We start from the raw sequence: 20,928 nt of genomic DNA on the forward strand, positions 1-20,928 counted from the left end.
CCATAGTCGAAACAAAATAGAAAATTCTTTCCAGTAGCACCTTAGAGACCAACTGAGTTTGTTCTTGGTATGAGCTTTCGTGTGCATGCACACTTCTTCAGATACACTGAAACAGAAGTCACCAGATCCTTAAATATAGTGAGGGAGTGGGGAGGGGTATTACTCAGAAGGGTGGTGGGAATGGGTGATCAGCTGATAGGTGATCTTTGGTCTGAACAAAGACATTGGATTCTTATCTCATTATACTTAACAAAGCTATCTTTAGCCATCTCACCCCTTGCCTTTCCCTGCAAGACTAATTGCAGCCGTTAAGAGTCGTCAACAGGTTTTCCACACCTATCAGATGATCACCCATTCCCACCACCCTTCTGAGTAATACCCCTCCCCACGCCCTCACTATATTTAAGGATCTGGTGACTTCCGTTTCAGTGTATCTGAAGAAGTGTGCATGCACACAAAAGCTCATACCAAGAACAAACTCAGTTGGTCTCTAAGGTGCTACTGGAAAGAATTTTCTATTTTCTATTTTGCTGATGAAGATTTATCATTGAAAGAGTTCATTATCCTGGAGGAACTATACAGTCTGCTGCTGTGCTCAGCAGGGGAGAAGGCGTCGTGACACCCGGGGCGGCAAACCGCTATGTACGGCGCATGCGCTGTACGTAGCGGTTTGCTGGCGGCGCCGCTCCAGCGCCGCACGGACGGTGCCGGGATCTTCTGCTCGCGGCTGCAGCCACGAACGGAGGATCCCCTACATGTGGCTGTAGCGGTGACGGAGGGATCCCGCCGCCGTCTGTACGGTGCTCGAGCGGCGCTGGTGGCAAACCGCTATGTACAGCACATGTGCGGTGCTGGGATCCTCTTCCTGTGGCTGCAGCCGCGAATAGAGGATCCTCCACATGTGGCTGCTTGCGCTGCCATGAGCCCCCGCAGGGTGCCTTCTTGTCACCCCCCCCAGACATGGCACCCAGGGCGCACCACCCCCCTGCCCCCCTGTTGTTTTGCCACTGGTGTTCGGAGCACCCAATTGCGACGTTTGGAGCACCCATCATCTCACATTTGTAGGTTATTGACTGTGAAAAGGCTTTCTGCCTCCATTTCAGTGATATTTGTCAGTGACTTACCCCTCCTATCATTCCTGTTCACGGAGCATTAATTTGATTCTTTTTAGTTTGTGACTATGCACACACGCGGGTGGCGCTGTGGTCTAAACCACAGAGCCTAGGGCTTGCCGATCAGAAGGTCGGCGGTTCGAATCCCTGCAATGACGGGGTGAGCTCCCGTTGCTCGGTCCCTGCTCCTGCCAACCTAGCCGTTTGAAAGCACAAAGTGCAAGTAGATAAATAGGTACCACTCCGGCGGGAAGGTAAACGGCATTTCCGTGCGCTGCTCTGGTTCGCCAGAAGCGGCTTAGTCATGCTGGCCACATGACCCGGAAGCTGTACACTGGCTCCCTCGGCCAGTAATGCGAGATGAGCGCTGCAACCCCAGAGTCGGACACAACTGGACCTAATAGCCTTTACCTTTATGCACATATTATATGTCTTCTGTCCATGAATTTTGAGACAGTGTAGCGTTATAAAAATATTGTCAGTATATTATCAGCCGACGTGTTGCTTGTTGATGTTCCGTCTGTTCTAAAATGAGCTGTTGTTCCTTAAAAGAGAGGGAGGGCAGGTACAAGGAACCAGGTTCGAATCCAGCCTCGTCGCAAGGCTGGACTGGGAAATACTCCTGCCTGAAACCTACGTGCCTCTAATGTTTGAAGGTGGGTGGGACTACTTTGCCGACCTCCAGAGCTGCTGCCCGTCAAAGCTGGCAGTACTGAGCAAAGAGCCTGACCTGTTTCCAACAGTTTCCTGAGCGTCACTGGGATGCCACCCATTTTAAAAGACTGCCGAGTTATTTCAGAACGCCTTGCCATTTCTATTACAATGGGTTAAGCCTTTTTGCATCTGCAGTCTTCTCTGAGAGTCCTGTGTCCGGCCTGCCCATCTCTTCCCCTCTCTTTTAGGTCTCCCAAAGTCTCTGTTTTCTGCCATTTCACGCAGGCACCTCACAAAGGGATTCCACTCCTCTCTCGTTGGATACCTCCCCAGAACTGCATTATGCTTGAGAATGCTTCAAAACTCTTTCATAACCATCCTTATGATTCTTCTCAAAGTATAGGAAGATACGGCCGGCTTCCTTTCTGGAAGCAAAGATGAGAAAACTATCCTGCCTTTCCCTTGGTCTCTTTTTTGTGGAGCATCGTTGCTACGTGTGGGGGGAATAAAACCTTTCCTTCCCATCCTGCCATTCTGAGGATCAGCTGAAGTCCAAGTTTTCTGGGGCTGAAAACTGCGCAATGGCAAGGGGTTTTGGGGAGACATCCGACACCACAACAGGTTGGTTTCCGGATGTCTTGCCCAGGGCTGGCCCAAGCCGTTTTGCTGCCTGAGGCAAACCACAACAGGGTGGCCCCCTCCCCATCTGGGAAGAAGAGGCGAGTGAAAATCTACATCAGAAACAAGGGGGTGGAATAATGATGTACAGGTGAAACTCGAAAAAATTAGAATATTGTGGAAAAGTCCATTTATGTAAGCAATTGTTTTCATTGGCTACTGGAGTTGAATATATGAGATAGACTCATGACATGCAAAGCGAGATATGTCAAGCCTTTGCTTGTTATAATTGTGATGGTTATGGCTTTGAAAACCCCAAAGTTGAAGTTGTTAATTTGGGGTTCTCATCAGCTGTACGCCATAATCATCACAATGATAACAAATAAAGGCTTGACATATCTTGCTTTGCATGTCATGAGTCTATCTCATATATTAGTTTCGCCTTTTAAGTTGAATTACTGAAAGAAATGAACCTTTCCACGATATTCTGATTTTTCGAGTTTCACCTGTACATTGAGATTCTGCTGCCCCTGTGGCTCCTTCTCCCTGAGGCCATCCCTTCGCCCTGCCTCATGGGTGGGCCGGCCCTGAATGAAGATCTCCATTGGGTTCTGCTGCCCGAGGCTGTCGCCTCACCTTGTCTCACGGGGGCACCGACCCTCGCCAAAGACTTTAAACAGCAGATAGGCAGAGGTGCGTGCCTGCCAACCCCATTCACGGCCTGCTCTATCCTTTGCCCCCTTCTGCAAACAAATCAGGCATACTGTATTTTTCACTCCATATGGCGGCACCGGACCATGGGGCGCACCTCGTTTTTTTTGAGGATCAGCTAAAAGTTTTGCAGCTTTTTTTGCAAAGGGAAAAGCCCCGTTTTTTTGCGGATCAGCTAAAAGTTTTGCAGTTTTGTTTTGTTTTTGCAAAGGGGGAAAAGCAAAGCTCCTTTTGCAAAGGGGGAAAAGCAAAGAGGAAAAGCCCCATTTTTATGGGGTTCAACTCACATTTCTGCAGCTTCTAAAGGAAAGGGAGCCTTTTCTACAGTTTCCAGACAGATATTCTAATCAGCCAGTCACATGTCGCTGGGGAAACAAACAACCTCCCTCTGCAGCACATTCAACAAAGGAGGGCGGGGCTGAAAGGGAGCCGGGGACTCTTATCTCTCTCCCGATCTCTTGCTGATCAGCTGCTGAGCGGGGTCCTTTCAACACCCCCTTTTCTCTTTGTAAAATAAAAAGCATGATCCTCTTTTGGCCCCTGGGCAATTCGGCTCCAGGGACCACCATTCGCTCCATAAGACGCACAGATATTTCCCCTTACTTTTTAGGAGGAAAAAGTGTGTCTTATGGAGCGAAAAATACGGCAATTTGCATAGTTTGCAAAATTTGCTAATTAGGCGTTCATTTGCATAACGTCAGAATTTGGACCGAGTCGCCGCAGAATGTCTTAAAAAACAACAACAACCCAGAATGAAATTCAGCATGGGCTGTCCACGTGGCAGCCTTGTGGGCTAGTCTTTTCTCTCTCTCCCCCCCCCCGCCTTTTCCATACGTTTCTGACCGTGCAAAACCCTCTGCCCTACATCTCGTCGAAGGCAAAAGTGGAGATTTGGTGTGGTGGTGGTGGTAATTGACGACGTTTTTACAATCGTAGGCAGATAAAACAATACATTCGTGGTGTGAGCGTGTTTTAAGCAGAAGTCCAGCCCCCCTCCCCAACCTTGTCGCTTCGGCGCGGTCAAGAGCGCCTAGTTAAGGACTGGGATGGTGCTGCAAACCATTATTAAAAAATCAAAACAAAGCCCCCACAGCATTTGTAGTTTAGAGTCTGCTTCGTGATTCGAGTTGGGAGTTGCCCAAGGCCTCACTTGCGGCCGGAGGGTCCCAACCCTGCAAAACGAGGGAAGCGGCACGTTTCTAAGACAGGCTGGCGTTGGAGCTGCTTGTGGCGCTGTTTCTCTTCTGAAGGCATTTGATGGCACTGGGGACTTGCAAGCCCGAGTAGACATGGAAACTGCCGCACCAGACCTAAAATAAAAGAGAGGAACAGCCAGGGCGTTAGGAAAAGGGAACCTGCGTTAAGTACAGGTGGAACTCGAAAAAGTAGAATATCGTGGAAAAGTCCATTTATGTAAGCAATTGTTTTCATTAGCTACTGGAGTTTAATATACGAGATAGACTCATGACATGCAAAGCGAGATACGTCAAGCCTTTATTTGTTACTAGCTGGCCTGGCCACGCGTTGCTGTGGGTTTTTTTTTTGCCTTTTAAAATTCTCCTGACCCCAAGAGTATTCTGGAAGCTCCTGTTTTCATTCTTCCCTGTCCCTTTAGAGCAGGGGTCAGCAACCTTTTTCAGCCTTAGGCCGGCCCACTTTCCCTCAGACCATGTGGTAGGCTGGACTTTATTTTTTGGGGGGGGGAATGAACTAATTCCTATGCCCCACCAATAACCCAGAGATGCATCTTACATGCCAAGCTGCAGCGGCCATTTTAGGTGAGGGCACAGGCATTGTTGCTCTGGCCAGGTCTGATGATGTCGATGGGCGATCTGCCTTTCTATTGGATGCTGTTGGAGTCTACATTCCTTTTGCTGGTGAGGTATAATAGGCACGCCATTTTTTTTTTTGGCCTTTATTCTATATTTTAGGCATGACAGGTGTGGGGTTTTTTTTTTATGATGCCAGATCCTTCCTTGATGGTCATGTTATGCTTTGTACTAATTTGGTGAGATTTGGTCCAGTGGTTACGGAGCAAGGTGCTGTCGCGTGTGCATGCAATGGGAACATATATATATATATATATATATATATAGAGAGAGAGAGAGAGAGAGAGAGAGAATTGTGATGATTATGGCATACAGCTGATGAAAACCCCAACGTTGAAATTGTGAATTTAGGGTTCTCATCAGCCGTACGCCATAATCATCACAATTATAACAAATAAAGGCTTGACATATCTCGCTTTGCATGTCATGAGTCTATCTCATAGATTAGTTTCGCCTTTTAAGTTGAATTACTGAAAGAAACGAACCTTTCCACGATATTCTAATTTTTTGAAACAAAATCAAAAATCAAATAATTCCTTCCAGTAGCACCTTAGAGACCAACTAAGTTTGTTCTTGGTGTGAGCTTTCGTGTGCATGCACACTTCTTCAGATACATCTGTTTGTTTGTTTCTTGTGCAATCAGTTAATTTTGGTCTCATGCATGGGTAGGTAAACTAAGGCCCGGGGGCCGGATCCGGCTCAATCGCCATAATCATCACAATTATAACAAACAAAGGCTTGACATATCTCGCTTTGCATGTCATGAGTCTGTCTCATATATCAGTTTCGCCTTTTAAGTTGAATTACTGAAAGAAATGAACCTTTCCACGATATTCTAATTTTTTCGAGTTCCGCCTGTATATCCAACACACAAAAACAGAGACAATGTGTTGTTGGCAAAGGACAGCTGGACATAGAAAGGGCCCCTTTACCTTCAGTAGCTTAGGGCCTCATCAGACCTAAATCCGGCCCTGATGTGAATGCCAGTACTTTGCATATATATTTCTTTCGCTATATGTTGTGCGTACAAAAGCTTTTGAATATTTTAACAAGCGTTCGGACATCGTTCTAAATTCAAGAAAAGAGTCAGCACTGCACACAGTTTGGCAAACAACTGCTGTTTTTCTCCAGCGGGTAAAGGCACAAACTCCAAAACTCTTACCATGAACGCCGGCAGGACGGGTTGGGAAAATTTGGTCCGGAAAGTGTGCAAGAGCTGCTTGGTTTTGGCATTGTAGAACGAGAGGAAACCTGCGAATCGGATACATTTGAGACAAGAGGGAAAGGGAATAACCAGTCAATGGGCGCAGATGACAAGCACCCGGCAGAACCAGGTCAAAGAGCCACCGTATTTTTCCATCTGTTAGATGCCCATATATATAAGACTCCCCCCTATTTTAGGGGACTCAATTTTAAGAAAACGAGGGGAGATGGCCCAGAGTTGTTGAGCCTCTCCCCCCACGCAGCTGCGGTCAGAAAACTGGAACTGGTTTTATGCATAGCAATATCAATGTCTTAGAATCACCGGGCTGGAAGGGAACGCCCATCTAATCCAACTCCCTGCAATGCAGGAATCTCAACAAGCGGCCTCCCTTCCAATCTGAAACCACACCGGACCCTGCTTAGCTTTGCAAATGTGCCAGCAGTTTAATCCATTCGCTATAGGATCCCCGATCGGTTGGGATCGCCGCCGTGGCTAATTCAGGGAGGAGCAGAAACTTTGCAGCCAGAGTAAACCGATGGGAGTTTATCTGGAGGGCTCCTACCTGCTATGGGTCAATCTGATCTGACCAGGCATGGAAAGTCATTGAGTTTGTAAGAGATTTGTGCTCTAGGCTCAGAGGCGTAGCAAGCCCAAGTGGTACCCGGTACGGATTTTTTTTTTGTCACCCCCCCCCACATCCGCCCACACCCCTTCAGGTCACAGTGAGCGTTTTGCGTTCCCCCCACAATGCTTTGCAGCACCTCATTTGCATAGATTGCTGACACCTTTTGCAAACCAGGCCACTCATCGCTTTGCTGCATCGCTTAGCTCAGAGGGGGACAAATGTGGAATGGGAAGCCTGAAAGGAATTATCATTTCCCAGAAGCAAGCTCAGGAGATCTCACCTTCGTGAAAATTGCAGTATATGCCGATGATGTCCGGGACCGGTACGTCTAAGATTTTCGATTTGTTGTTGTGTTTGGCAGTGAAGCTGACTTGAAGCCAGTTGTTGAGGTGGAGGCACCAAGATGAAGGGGTCTTTCCCAGCTGGTCAAACTTGCCTAGAGTCCGGAAGGCTACCCCAACTGCGAAGGCTTTGCTGTCCCGGTCGTACCGCACCTCCCAGTAGTGGTCTCCCCCATCAATTAATGTGTCACCTGCAACGCAGAGGGAGGAGGCTGCTGTCAGATGGAGGCTGGGGTTCGAGGGATGGGATATCATCAGCTGCCTTTAAGATGCCCCCTAGACAGCGTCTTAAAAAGCAAAGACATCACCTTGCCGACAAAGGTCCGTATAGTTAAAGCTATGGTTTCCCCAGGAGTGATGTATGGAAGTGAGAGCTGGACCATCAAGAAGGCTGGAGAATGGATGCTTTTGAATTCTGGTGCTGGGGGAGACTCTTGAGAGTCCCACGGACTGCAAGAAGATCAAACCTCTCCATTCTGAAGGAAATCAGCCCTGACTGCTCACGGGAAGGACAGATCCTGAAGCTGAGGCTCCAAGAGTTTGGGCCACCTCATGAGAAGAGAAGACTCCCTGGAAAAGACCCTGATGTTGGGAAAGATGGAGGGCACAAGGAGAAGGGGACGACAGAGGACGAGATGGTTGGACAGTGTTCTCGAAGCTACCAACATGAGTCTGGACAAACTGCGGGAGGCAGTGGAAGACAGGAGTGCCTGGCGTGCTCTGGTTCATGGGGTCACAAAGAGTTGGACATGACTAAACGACGAAACAACAACACTTTGGGGGACTCACATTTTAGAAAATGTGGGGTGGGGTGGGGTGGTTGTTGAGCTTTTTTCTGGAGGGGAGTGCTGAACTGACCGGTGGGCCGGATTAGGTCCCCAAAACGGACTTTGCGCATGCCTGAGTTAGGCTATCCCTGCCCAGATAGGGGCTTAGCTGGGTCAGCACAGCCGAAGCCGATGGAAGGCACCCCGGGCCACTGAGGTGACCTGAATCTCGAGACACAGCAAAGGATCCAGGAGGACCCCCAAGCTACGAACCTGCCCCTTCGGAGGAAGTGTAACCCCATCAAAAGCAGGCCGCCACCTCCCACCCATCTGGTCTAGGGAACCACCCACTAATAGTGCCCCAGTCTTATCTGGATTGAGCTTCAGTTTGTTGGCTCTCATCCAGTCCATTAACCGAGGCAAGAGACTCGTAATGGACTGGAGGCTTTGCTCTGCTACATGCCAGACTCTCGGTGCCCTTGGAGATAAGGGAGGAGGGCACCTGGACACAGGAGTTGCTGAAGCCTCTGTCCTTCCTCCTCAGCTTCCTGTCTTTCTGCCTCTGAATCCTCTCTCACACTCAAGCCTGTTGCTTGTTCAGCATCCAACCATTCTAGCCACCACCTAATAAATGTTTGGTCGTCTTCTGTAGCTGTCTCCCCGGTAGGGGCGTAGCAAGGTAAACTGGTACCCGGGGCAAATTTTTTTTTTTTTGTCAACCCCCCCCCCCACCCGCAGGCATGGGGAGGTCAGGTGGTACCTGGTGCAGAAAATTTCTTGTCAACCCCTCATTGATCACCCCCCCGCAAAAATGGTTTTACGTTATTTCATATTTTCTTACAAAGGAATAATAACAAGTAATAATAATAATAATAATAATAAACTTTTATTTATATCCCACCCTCCCCGGCCAAAGTCGGGCTCAGGGTGGCTAACATCAGGTACGTAACATTGGTATAAAATCAAACAGTAATTAAATTACCTCCTAAAAACACCTCAAAATCAAATTAAAGTCTAATTAGATGGCTTTCCACAGGGTTAGGGTTGGGAACAACAGTAAGTGCTCCACTGAACTGAAATTTCAGCCTTCACGACATAGGGAAACAGCCAAGTGAACAGCTATTTTGGTGGAGGAGGGTCAAGATATTAACCGATATGCATGAAATTTCATATATAGCTATATAATCCCTAGTATAGTAAGGTAAGGCCTTCGGAGCAGGCATTAAAAAAATAATTCAATTTCCCCCCCCCAAAAAAGAAAAGAAATCACATTTTTTTTCCAAAAAAAATTGTTCCATGATAAATTGTCACCCCCTCCATTATGGAACCTGGGGCGGACCGCCCCCCTCGGACCCCCCTTGCTACGCCCCTGCTCCCCGGTGATGCACAAACGGCAAAATATATGGCGATGGAAACACAAAAAGCACATTGAGACCTGGGCAGGGAAACTTCTTACCCAACACTGTATAGGATTCGGCTGTGAAGCGGTCTCTTCCACTGCGGCCCGTGGGCATCCTTTTGGGCGACTGCACACACCTGAAGAGAGGAAGGAGAGAGTGAGGGGGAAAGAGGGAGCGGAGAACTCTACTCTGAGACAGGCACACAATAATTGGGACCTGGTGCTGACAGGGCTGGCTCCAGGATTTTCTGCAGGGGGGAGCGGCCTGGACATGGGTACAAAAGGTAAAGGACCCCTGGACGGTTAAATCCAGCCCAAGGCGACTATGGGGTTGCGGCGCTCATCTCGCTTTCAGGCCGAGGGAGCCGGCGTTTGTCCGCAGACAGCTTTCCGGGTCCTGCGGCCAGCAGGACTGAACCGCTTCTGGCGCAACGGGACACTGTGACGGAAACCAGAGAGCACGGAAACGCCGTTTACCTTCCCGCCGGGGCGCTACCTATTTATCTACTTGCGCCGGCGTGCTTTCGAACTGCGAGGTTGGCAGGAGCTGGGACGGAGTAACGGGAGCTCGCCCCGTTGTGCGGATTCGAACCGCCGATCTTCCGAATGGCAAGCCCAAGAGGCTCAGTGGTTTAGACCACAGCGCCACCCGTGTCCCTGCTTCCCATGGGCCCTTGGCTGGCCCCTTTGAAAACGATGCTGGAGTTCATGGGCCACTGGCCTGATCCACAGGCTCTCTGTATGTCTGTAGGCTGTCATGGGAGCTGGAATCTAACAATATCTGGGGTGTACCCCTAGGATAGAGGCAAGAGGTCTTACCTGGCTGGGGAGTTGACTGGCGACGCGGTGCGGCCCTTCCCGTCTTTTTCTCGAGCTTTGATGTCTTGCACCTTCCCACCCATGGCGTCCCATTCCACGCTGGGGTCTTCCACCTTGAGATTCTGGTGGCTGGTTGTGGCGTCGAGGCGGAACACGAAGGCTGGGGGCAGAGAAAGGCTGGTTCTAGCGACTCACCGAAGAGCCATCGAATCGTAGAATCATAGAGTTGGAAGGGACCTCCAAGGGTCATCCATTCCAACCCGTGAAATGCAGAGATCTCAACTAAATAAATATATTAAGAACACTGGCCGGAAGTTTCAACCAAAAAGATGCGTTTTACTCGTGTGTAAATACAAATATAGTATCAATTTACACACAAGTAAACGCATCTTTTTGGTTGAAACTTCCGGCCAGAGTTCTTGATTTATTTATTTCAGTGTATTTTGTAATAAGAACTCCAACTTTATTGAGATCTCAACTAAAGCATCCATGATGATCCAAGCATAATTCATTTTGCTTAGCTTATTATTATTATTATTATTAGTAGTAGTAGTAGTAGTAGTAGGATCTACAGTTCTGTTAATGTTGTTAATGTTAAAGTACATTTCCGAGCACAATTCAAAGGGTTGGTGCTGACCCTTAAAGCCCTAAATGGCCTCGGCCCAGTAGACCTGAAGGAGCGTCTCCACCCCCATTGCTCTGCCCGGACACTGGGGTCCATCCCCGAGGGCCTTTCTGGCAGTTCCCTCCCTACGAGAAGCGAGGTTACAGGCAACCAGGCAGAGGGCCTTCTCGGTGGTGGCGCCCTCCCTGTGGAACGCCCTCCCATCAGATGTCAAGGAAAGAAACAACTCTCTGATTTTTAGAAGACATCTGAAGGCAGCCCTCTTTCAGGAAGTTTTTAACGTTTGATGTTTTATCCTGTTTTTAATTTTCTGTTGTGAGCCACCCAGAGTGGGCTGGGTATAAGTAATATATTATTATTATGTTTTATAGATTATAAATGCCGTATTGGTTTGGCACTGAAATAACTCCGCCCTCTGCTCAAGGAAAAAGATCCTACCAGCTCCCAAGAGAGGCTTACGATTATGAAGCATCTCCTAATATTTATCCTTTGTTTGGAAGAAGGGCTAAGGTTGTTCTCAGGCTCAGGCCCTGCCACAAGTCATGCTGGGCCTTCTCCTTGAGGGAAGTTTGTGGCCGGAAGTCGCGGGTCTGTGGTGGGTTCCTACTTTGGCCGACAAACCCTGCCCATTTTGACGCTGCCCATTTTAACAGCATTCCATCTCGCTGGTCAAGTCTGGAAGTTTTGGCAAGGGCAGGTTATCCAAGCGAACGCTCACCTCTCGTTTCCAATGTGACCGGCTCTGAAAACTCTCCGGCCACGGCTTTGTTGCAGGCTTTGACGCGGAAATTCATGTACTTCATGTCAAATTTCAGCCCTGCAGCGGGAAACGGACAAAGGGTCAACTTCCTCGGCCAACAATCGTGTATAGGTGGCATATTACCCCAATTAAACTAGCAAAGATGTACAAGTCTGATAATAAGTGTTGGAAATGTAAAGAAAGTGCTGGTACCTTTTATCATATGTGGTGGGAATGTAAGAAGGTGAGAATGTATTGGGATATGATATATCATGAGTTAAGAAAGATGTTGAAATATAATTTCGTTAAGATACCTGAAGCTTTCCTATTAGGTATGGTAGGTGCTGATATTGAAAAGAAGGACATTAAGCTTTTCCAATACGCAGTGACTGCGGCGAGGATTTTGCTAGCACAAAGGTGGAAACAAGAAGAATTACCGACGAAAGAAGAATGGACAGTGAAACTGACGGAATATGCAGAACTGGACAAAATGACGGGAAGAACCCGGGAGCAGCGAGACCAGAAATTCATCAAAGACTGGTTAAAATTTACGAACTATTTAAAGGACAATTTGCAATTGAATACGCTAATAGGTTTTCAAGAAGTTTTGTAGTTAATGTGTAGAATTATTATTGTAAGTATGGAAATTAAAGTAGGTAGGGAAGTAATGATAATGTAAGCAATGGTTGATTAAAGAAGTATAAGAATAAGATATAAATTTTGAAAGCCATGTGAAGGGATTGAGGGAAGTCATGGCTAGGTTAGCCAAAAATGGAAAATGTATGAAAGTGATGGAAATGTATAGTATTGTAGTTGTATAGTATAAAATAATAAAAAATTATTTTTCAAAAAAAAAACACAATTGTGTATAGTTGCTCCCCAAACCCTGCGTTGTAAGAATTCTAAGGTCTTATATATATATATATATATATATATATATATATATATATATATATATATATATATATATAAATGTGCATAAACGTGCGAGGCAAAAAAATACGCAAGTATATAAACCATGTGTCTGAAACAGTACGGGAGAGCAATCCTGAAGCCATTTTGACTCGCCTAAATTGACCTCAAATATTTCTTTGCAAGGAGGAAGGAAATGGGAAAAGCTTTTTCCAGTTGTATTTGGACTGTAGGGGCTTACAGCTCCATGTAAACACAGCCTGGCAAGTATCTGTCAAGCTGAGCACACTCTCAACATGCGTAAGACATTCAGGAACTAAGGATTTACCATCTCGAAGGAATGGCCAGGCTACCCAGAAAAGGCGATCAGATAAGGTATCCTGGCAGACAGGAGAGAAACAACACTCTCAAATTTCTCCTGGAGACCACCTCCTTCTGTGATGTACGGATGAAACTCCAAAAATTAGAATATTGTGGAAAAGTACATTATGTAAGCAATTGTTTTCATTAGCTACTGGAGTTTAATATACAGGTGAAACTCGAAAAATTAGAATATCGTGGAAAAGTCCATTTATGTAAGCAATTGTTTTCATTAGCTACTGGAGTTGAATATATGAGATAGACTCATGACACGCAAAGCGAGATATGTCAAGCCTTTGCTTGTTATAATTGTGATGATTATGGCGTGCAGCTGATGAAAACCCCAAAGTTGAGATTGTTAATTTGGGGTTCTCATCAGCTGTCCAGTATACCTGAAGGAGTGTCTCCACCCCGGACACTGAGGTCCAGCGCCGAGGGCCTTCTGGTGGTTCCCTTCCTGCGAGAAGTGAGGTTACAGGGAACCAGGCATGGGGCCTTCTCGGTGGTGGCGCCCGCCCTGTGGAACGCCCTCCCATCAGATGCCAAGGAAATAAACAACTACCTGACTTTTAGAAGGCATCTGAAGGCAGACCTGTTTAGGGAAGTTTTTAATGTTTGATGTTTTATCGTATTTTTTAATATTCTGTTGGGAGCCGCCCAGAGTGGCTGGGGAAACCCAACCAGATGGGCGGGGTATAAATAATAAATATATTATTATTATTATTATTATTATTATTATTATTATTATTATTATTATGCTGCATGGAGTGTCTCACCAGAGAGTGTATACTCAGTCTGCTTAATTCCTTCGATGACCATCCACGGCTGGTCTTCTTTGACCCGGGGGGGCCCTTCGAAGTTTGTCCGACGGTATTCTAGCACATAGTGGTCAATCTTGCTGTCCTCATCGGGCATCCTCCAAACTAGAGTCACACAGTTGTCAGCCACCAAAGATTCGGCCGTGTCTATCTCCGGGGCACTGGGGACTAACATTGGAAGTGGAGAATCAGAGAGAATAGGTGCACAGAATTATAGATCAGGATACAGTCTCCAACCCCATCATTCAGCCCAGACACTGAGATCCAGCGCCGAGGGCCTTCTGGCGGTTCCCTCGCTGCAAATGCCTGCTCCAGAGGTCTTATCTTACTATACTAGGGATTATATAGCTATATATGAAATTTCATGCATATCGGTTAATATCTTGACCCTCCTCCACCAAAATAGCTGTTTTCCTATGTTGTGAAGGCTGAAATTTCAGTTCAGTGGGAGCACTTACCGTTCCCAACCCTAACCCTGTGGAAAGCCATCTAATTAGACTTTAATTTGATTCCGAGATGTTTTTAGGAGGTAATTTAATTATTGTTTGATCTTATACCAATGTTATGTATCTGATGTTAGCCACCCTGAGCCCAACTTTGGCTGGGGAGGGTGGGCTATAAATAAAAGTTTTTTTATTATTATTACTTGTTGTTATTCCTTTGTAAGAAAATATGAAATAACGTAAAACCATTTTTGCAGGGGCGGGGGAATCAATGGTGGGGTTGACAAGAAATTTTCTGCACCGGGTAACACCTGACCTTCACATGCCTCGGGGGGGGGGGGGACAAAAAAATTTATGCCCCCGGGTACCAATTTACCTTGCTACGCCCCTGCCCCCCCCCAGCTTGCCTGACATGCTAACGTTCCAGGAACCTCGATTACCTGGCAGAAATTTCAGAGACTGCAGGATCCGACGCTCCTGGCCGAAATCGACCATCAAGTGGCTCATGTTGTCGGTGACTTTGGCTTTGAGGGAGAGACGGAACGCGGGTGCCATGGTCACGCTGTGGAGGAGAGGGTCCGACGGGAGGGGGATGGAGAGGAATTCGTTAGAGAGAGATCCCCCCCTCCAAACGACAACCCTCACCCCAACTACATCCACGCATGTGGAAGGGAGCCGAAGCAAAGACGCCTTGGGGCAAAGATTATGAAACACACAAGAACCCAGTGTCTAGACTCTGAGAGGGGACAGTCCTGGAAACCGCTGGGTTTTTTGTGGGTGGGAAGAGAATGCCACAGAACATGCGCAAAGCGTCTCCCCCTGACTACAAGCAAAGGCGGGTTTCAGTCTTTTTGTACAGGCAGGGTCAGGTTGCCTCTGAGCACGTACGAAGTGCCCATGCAAGGACTTTCCTTGCAGGGGGAGGGAAGGCCAAGAATAATATGAGGGTCGGACACACGAGCGTCCCTCTCCAGGCCGCGAATGAACCGCTAAAGTCTCTCGCCCGCCATAAATGGAATTTAGGAAGGAGTCAAGAGGGTGCGTCGAAAATGAATTGGTCCGTAGCGAGTCGGATAAGGCAGGAGGGGTGTGGGATGGGGGCCTGGGCACATGGACCATGGCAGAGTAGGCCTTTCCGGAATTCAACGTACCTGTCTTTGATCTGTTTAGCAGCCTTCAAAGAAGCGCGAGAAAGAGGGTGAAGGAGAAAAAGAGGGAGAGAAAGGGAGGGAGGGAGGGAGGGGGTCACCAGTTATAATTCAAGACGAGGAAAACAGCACCAACACATTGTCTGTTCAGGGATGGGGAACCTGCAACTTTCCAAGTGTTGCCCCAGGATGATGGGTTTTGCAGTCAAATAAGTTCTGCAGGGACCCAGGTGGCGCTGTGGGTTAAACCACAGAGCCTAGGGCTTGCTGATCAGAAGGTCGGCGGTTTGAATCCCTGCCACGGGGTGAGCTCCCGTTGCTCGGTCCCTGCTCCTGCCCACCTAGCAGTTCGAAAGCACATCACAGTGCAAGTAGATAAATAGGTACCGCTCCGGCCGGAAGGTAAACGGTGTTTCCGTGCGCTGCTCTGGTTCGCCAGAAGCGGCTTTGTCATGCTGGCCACATGACCCGGAAGCTGTCTGCGGACAAACGCCGGCTCCCTCGGCCTATAGAGCGAGATGAGTGCTGCAACCCCAGAGTCGGACACGACTGGACCTGATGGTCAGGGGCCCCTTTACCTTTACCTTTAAGTTCTGCAGGGCCCACAAGGTTCCCCATCTCTGTACTAGACTACCCACGCAAACCCCGTTTAAAAGCACATTGCTCCCAGCAAAGAGTCCCCGAAATTGCCGTTTAGCCCCCGCCCGCCCCCCGAGTTCTGGATTCCCCCATTCGGCCTCGGAACCCGTGATCCCACGATTGAATGTAGAATCCTATCAAACCGTCCGTTCCTAAAACGCATGGTCTGGGACCTGCTGTCATTGGGCGGGATACACTTTTAATTAATTAATAATAATAATCTGAGAATGGTGGTCTTATTGCTCAGGTGCTTGCTGTCCCTCTTTGTCGGGGGCTTACAGGATTCCACCCCCCCACCTAAATTCCCACAGAAGCGCTCGTTCTGGTTTGGGCTCTGTGCCAACAAGGGTCCCGAGATATTTTCCAAAGCCACACAAACTAAGCACCTTTGCAGAGCCCTGCACCTATTTTTGGGCATTGTTTAATACTGTTTCTCCAAAATATGTGGGCTGGGAGACTACCCTCTCTACACCTGACCCACTCCCAACCGCTGAGCCCATTGCCCAGGAAGGCAAGTAGAGCGAGAAACTCTTTGTACCTGGTTGAAGTCATGGTTCTCAGCCCCCTGGAGTGTTTGGTTGGCTGTTTCCAGCAACTCCTCGGAGCTTTCCAAGGCTTTTGTGCAAGCAGACAGCTGGTTCTGGAACAAGGAGTGGTTTGTGGAATAGGAGGAGGAGGAGAGAGAGAGAGAGAGAGAGAGAGAAAGAAAGAGAGAGAGAGATGTTATAGTAAGCATGTCTGATGTTTGTTGTTTAGTTGTTTAGTCATGTCCGACTCTTCGTGACCCCATGGACCAGAGCACGCCAGGCACTCCTGTCTTCCACTGCCTCCCGCAGTTTGGTCAGACTCATGTTGGTAGCTTCGAGAACACTGTCCAATCATCTCATCCTCTGCCGTCCCCTTCTCCTTGTGCCCTCCATCTTTCCCAACATCAGGGTCTTTTCCAGGGAGTCTTCTCTTCTCATGAGGTGGCCAAAGCTTCAGGATCTGTCCTTCCAGTGAGCAATCAGGGCTGATTTCCTTGAGAATGGATCGGTTTGATCTTCTTGCAGTCCATGGGACTCTCAAGAGTCTCCTCCAGCACCAGAATTCAAAAGCATCCATTCTTCGGCGATCAGCCTTCTTTATGGTCCAGCTCTCACTTCCATACATCACTACTGGGAAAACCATAGCTTTAACTATACAGACCTTTGTCTTCTCTTCTCATGAGGTGGCCAAAGTCTTGGAGCCTCAGCTTCAGGATCTGTCCTTCCAGTGAGCACTCAGGGCTGATTTCCTTCAGGATGGATCGGGTTGATCTTCTTGCAGTCCATGGGACTCTCAAGAGTCTCCTCCAGCACCACCTGAGGTAGGGCTTCTCAAAGGAAAATTTAGAAGTGCCCAGGGGTGTGCAATTTGCAATTTGCATGCAGTGAATTGATTTCCTGATAATACTTTTTATTAGTTTTCAATTACAGTGGGACCTTGGTTTTTTAACGTCTTCATTGATGAACGTTTCGGAACCCGAGTGCCGAAAACCCGAAAGTAATTGCTTCTGTTTTTGAACGCGCCCCGGAAGTCGAACGGCTTCCACTGAGTTCCAACCCCCCCCAATTCTCTCCATTAATTTAAAGTTAATTTGGTGTTCTCATCCGCTGTACGCCATAATCATCACAATTATAACAAACAAAGGCTTGACATATCTCGCTTTGCATGTCACGAGTCTATCTCATATATTAGTTTCACCTTTTAAGTTGAATTACTGAAAGAAATGAACCTTTCCACGATATTCTAATTTTTAGAATTTCACCTGTATATGATCTCGGCGGCCGCCCCCAGTCCCCAGTCTAGCTGCCGCATTCTGGATTAGTTGCGGGTTCTGGGTCACCTTCAAAGGTAGACCCACGTAGAGCGCATGGCAGTAGTCCAAGCGGGAGATAACCAGAGCATGCTCCTCTCTGGCTAGACAACTCGCTGCAATGCATTAGCCCCTTACCTGCAGCTCGTAAGTCCTGCTGGCTCGATCCTGCTTGATCTTCATCAGCATCCCATCTTTCAGCTCGTCCAGCAGGGTGAACAGCGACTGGAACTCTGCCTCGAGGTCTTGCTGGACTCGGTCCGAATTGGCCTGGCAGGATGAAATCAGGCACATTATCAACTTGGTACAAATACGTATCAAATAAATGTTTTTTATGCATTGAATACCATTTTTTAAACCTACATGCAGTTTTAACAGAACAAATCTGGGTTTCCTTGGAGAGAAACATTTAAGCTTGACAGAAAAAATGCTTTGAAGTCTAGATGCAGATATGGGATTCCTCGCAAGAAAAGGGAAAAGTTGACAGCTGTGGTATTTTGTCCTTGAGACCTTTATCTCCATGTAACTAGTTTTAAGGACAAGATGGTGAGACAGTGTTCTCGAAGCTACCAACATGAGTCTGACCAAACTGCGGGAGGCAGTGGAACACAGGAGTGCCTGGCGTGCTCTGGTCCATGGGGTCAGAAAGAGTCGGACACGACACCAGAGCTGTCAACCTTCCTTTTTTTTTTTTTGCAATGGGAAACAGCGCCAGAATAAGTCCATTTCCCGCAAAAAGGGAAACGACTAAACGACTAAACAACAACAACTAGTTTTAAGACTGTTCTGCAGTAAATCATTATTAGTGGGGTGGAAAGCTCATTTATATTAGGGACGCGGATGGCTCTGTGGGTTAAACCACAGAGCCTAGGGCTTGCCGATCGGAAGGTCAGCAGTTCGAATCCCCGCAATGACGGGGTGAGCTCCCGTTGCTCGGTCCCAGCTCCTGCCCACCTAGCAGTTCGAAAGCACGTCAAAGTGCAAGTAGATAAATAGGTACCGCTCCCGCGGGAAGGTAAACGGTGTTTCCATGCGCTGCTCTGGTTTCGCCAGAAGCGGCTTAGTCCTGCTGGCCACATGACCTGGAAGCTGTACGCCAGCTCCCTCGGCCAGTAAAGCGAGATGAGCGCCACAACCCCAGAGTCAGACACGACTGGATGTAATAGTCAGGGGTCCCTTTCCCTTTACCTTTAGTAGGCTGTTTATACAGTCACGCAACTTCCTTTGACAAGGACCTCTCACTGCAGAAATCAAACCCTGCTGACCCTTGAACTCTCAGCCAAGTTACCTCCACGTTCTGCAGCATCTGTTTGAGGACGTAGATGAAATTTTGGATTTCCTCATTTTTCACAGCCAGGGTTGTGATGATCTTCCTAAGGGCGTCCTGCCCCAGAGGAGGAAAAAAACAAAACACCTCGAGTCAACGGCTCCTTTTATTTGCATTCCTTTCATGCCCTCTGACGACACTTTAACCACCCAGGTGTCCTTGCTATTGCGTATTCATGATGATCATAGAATAGTGGAGCCGGAAGGGACCCCCGAGGGTCATCTAGTCCAACCCCCTTGCGATGCAGGACTCTTCCGCCCAACGTGGGGCTCGAACCCACGGCCCTGAGATTAAGAGTCTCATGCTCTGCCCACTGAGCTATCTGGGGAGGTCAGATACGCTCCCACTTTCTCAATAAAACTTTTTAAAATTTGCTTTTCAAATGATCATGAAACTGCAGTGACAAGTAAACAATAAAAAAATCAATAATATATGCAGTGAAAGGCAGGGCACACAAATACTAAACACGTATCTGTCTGTCTGTCTGTCTGTCTATCTATATCTATCTATCATCTGTCTGTCTATCAACTATCTATATCTATATCTATCATCTGTCTGTCCATCATCTGTCTGTCCATCTATATCTCTATCTGTCTATCTATCTATCTATCTGTCTATCTATCTATCTATCTATCTATCATCTGTCTGTCCATCTATATCTATCATCTATCTATCTATCTCTATCTATCTATCTATCTATCTATCTATCTATCTATCTATCTATCTATCTATCATCTGTCTGTCCACCCTTTGTCTGTCCATCTATATCTCTATCTGTCTATCATCTATCTATCCATCCATCCATCTATCTATCTATATCATCTGCCTGTCCATCTATATCTATCTATCTATCTATCTATCTATCTATCTATCTATCTATCTATCATCTATCTATCTATCTCTATGTCATAAAATTTACACACCACTTGATTGTAAAACAACAACAATAACCTTAACAAAATTAAGGAAGATTCTAGTCCTCATGAGAAGTCTGAACATAAAGAAGCTGTCATTTATGAGCCAGACCCCTGGTTCCTTTAGCACACTATCCACACAGCTTTGGCAGTGCTCTCTTCTACATTTTTTTTTAAAAATCCTTGCACACAGAAAAGCAGGGCAGCATGGGGGAGGCCTAGCTTTCTACCTGCGCAGGGATTTTATTTCGCTTGACTTTGTAGGCACACCCCCATCGTACTTGTGCGCCTCTGCTCGCAGCCCGAGAAGTGACGCAGGCAGGCGGGCACCCTCCGCCCTGAGGTCGCCTCCCCATCGCACCTGTTCTCCAAACCCAGAAAGCGCTCTCTAACCCCTCTGTCTGCCTTTTGCTTTGCATCTCAGTCTGCAAAGGCAACTCCCAAACTCCGCACCCTTTCAACCTCCCCCTAAGATGCAAAGTCGGCGGGGGGGGGGGGGGAACGAGGATGACAATGCAGAGATGAAATGAGGAGAGAGAGAGAGAGAAAGCCCTTTGGCCCAAGTCGAGTATCTCTCCATCATCCTCAGCTTCCTGATTGGCGCATCTACTCCCTCTGTTTTTCTCTGCATCCCTCACAGCAGCATCTTTTTACCTTTTGGTCCCCCATCTTCGGCTGCTCCCTCTGTCGTGGACCAGGAAGGATGCTGCGGCGAGGCAGGGCTTGGGAGAGGGATTGGTACTCCCGAGATGCTCCTTCACCCCTCCCTCTTGTGGAATTAACAAAGCTGATTGGGGGGTTGTGGCCGGGTTGGGGTGGGGGGTGGGGAGAGAGAAAAGCTTCTGAACTTACTGCCCTTCCTCTCTGCGCAGATGTGAAAGCATGCTGGGAAATGTAGTCCAGAGAGAGAGAGAGAGAGAGAGGGAATAGAGGAGGGTTTGAACAGGGTGACAATGGAAGCTTGTAGAACAAAGGATTCGCCTGCATGTCTAGGTTCCTGATGCAATTCATCCAAAGCCGAAGAAAAGGTTTTCAGCACAGGGGAGGAAATGTGGGAGAGCTGAGAAGGCAAGAATCATAAGACTCG

At 47.6% G+C, this 20,928-nt stretch overlaps 1 protein-coding gene and 1 non-coding gene across 2 annotated transcripts; both read right to left on the bottom strand.

The window, feature by feature from the left end:
- Positions 1 to 4,247: 4,247 nt before the first annotated feature.
- Positions 4,248 to 20,537, bottom strand: FSD1 (fibronectin type III and SPRY domain containing 1). The gene is made up of 13 exons (XM_033136564.1): positions 20,496 to 20,537; positions 18,889 to 18,984; positions 17,739 to 17,870; positions 16,302 to 16,403; positions 15,128 to 15,150; positions 14,417 to 14,538; positions 13,492 to 13,701; positions 11,423 to 11,521; positions 10,080 to 10,239; positions 9,318 to 9,397; positions 7,034 to 7,285; positions 6,087 to 6,175; positions 4,248 to 4,405 (listed from the first exon to the last, which is right to left on the bottom strand). The coding sequence occupies exons 1-13, from the start codon at positions 20,508 to 20,510 to the stop codon at positions 4,295 to 4,297; spliced, it is 1,491 nt and encodes a 496-aa protein (XP_032992455.1). The 5' UTR covers positions 20,511 to 20,537; the 3' UTR covers positions 4,248 to 4,294.
- TRNAK-CUU lies at positions 19,183 to 19,255 on the bottom strand. The gene has a single exon. It is a non-coding gene; the product is annotated as a tRNA-Lys (tRNA).
- Positions 20,538 to 20,928: the final 391 nt, after the last annotated feature.

This window comes from Lacerta agilis, chromosome 18 (genome assembly GCF_009819535.1).
Source record: "Lacerta agilis isolate rLacAgi1 chromosome 18, rLacAgi1.pri, whole genome shotgun sequence".
Lineage (NCBI taxonomy): Eukaryota > Metazoa > Chordata > Lepidosauria > Squamata > Lacertidae > Lacerta > Lacerta agilis.

What these genes read in the sequence shown, in the direction of transcription:
- FSD1 (XM_033136564.1), bottom strand. An exon ending in GTCTCTGAAATTTCTGCCAG is followed by an intron (nt 13,702 to 14,416) that starts GTAATCGAGGTT and finishes TTCCAATGTTAG; the next exon opens with TCCCCAGTGCCCCGGAGATA. An exon ending in CCGTCCTGCCGGCGTTCATG is followed by an intron (nt 4,406 to 6,086) that starts GTAAGAGTTTTG and finishes CTTTTATTTTAG; the next exon opens with GTCTGGTGCGGCAGTTTCCA.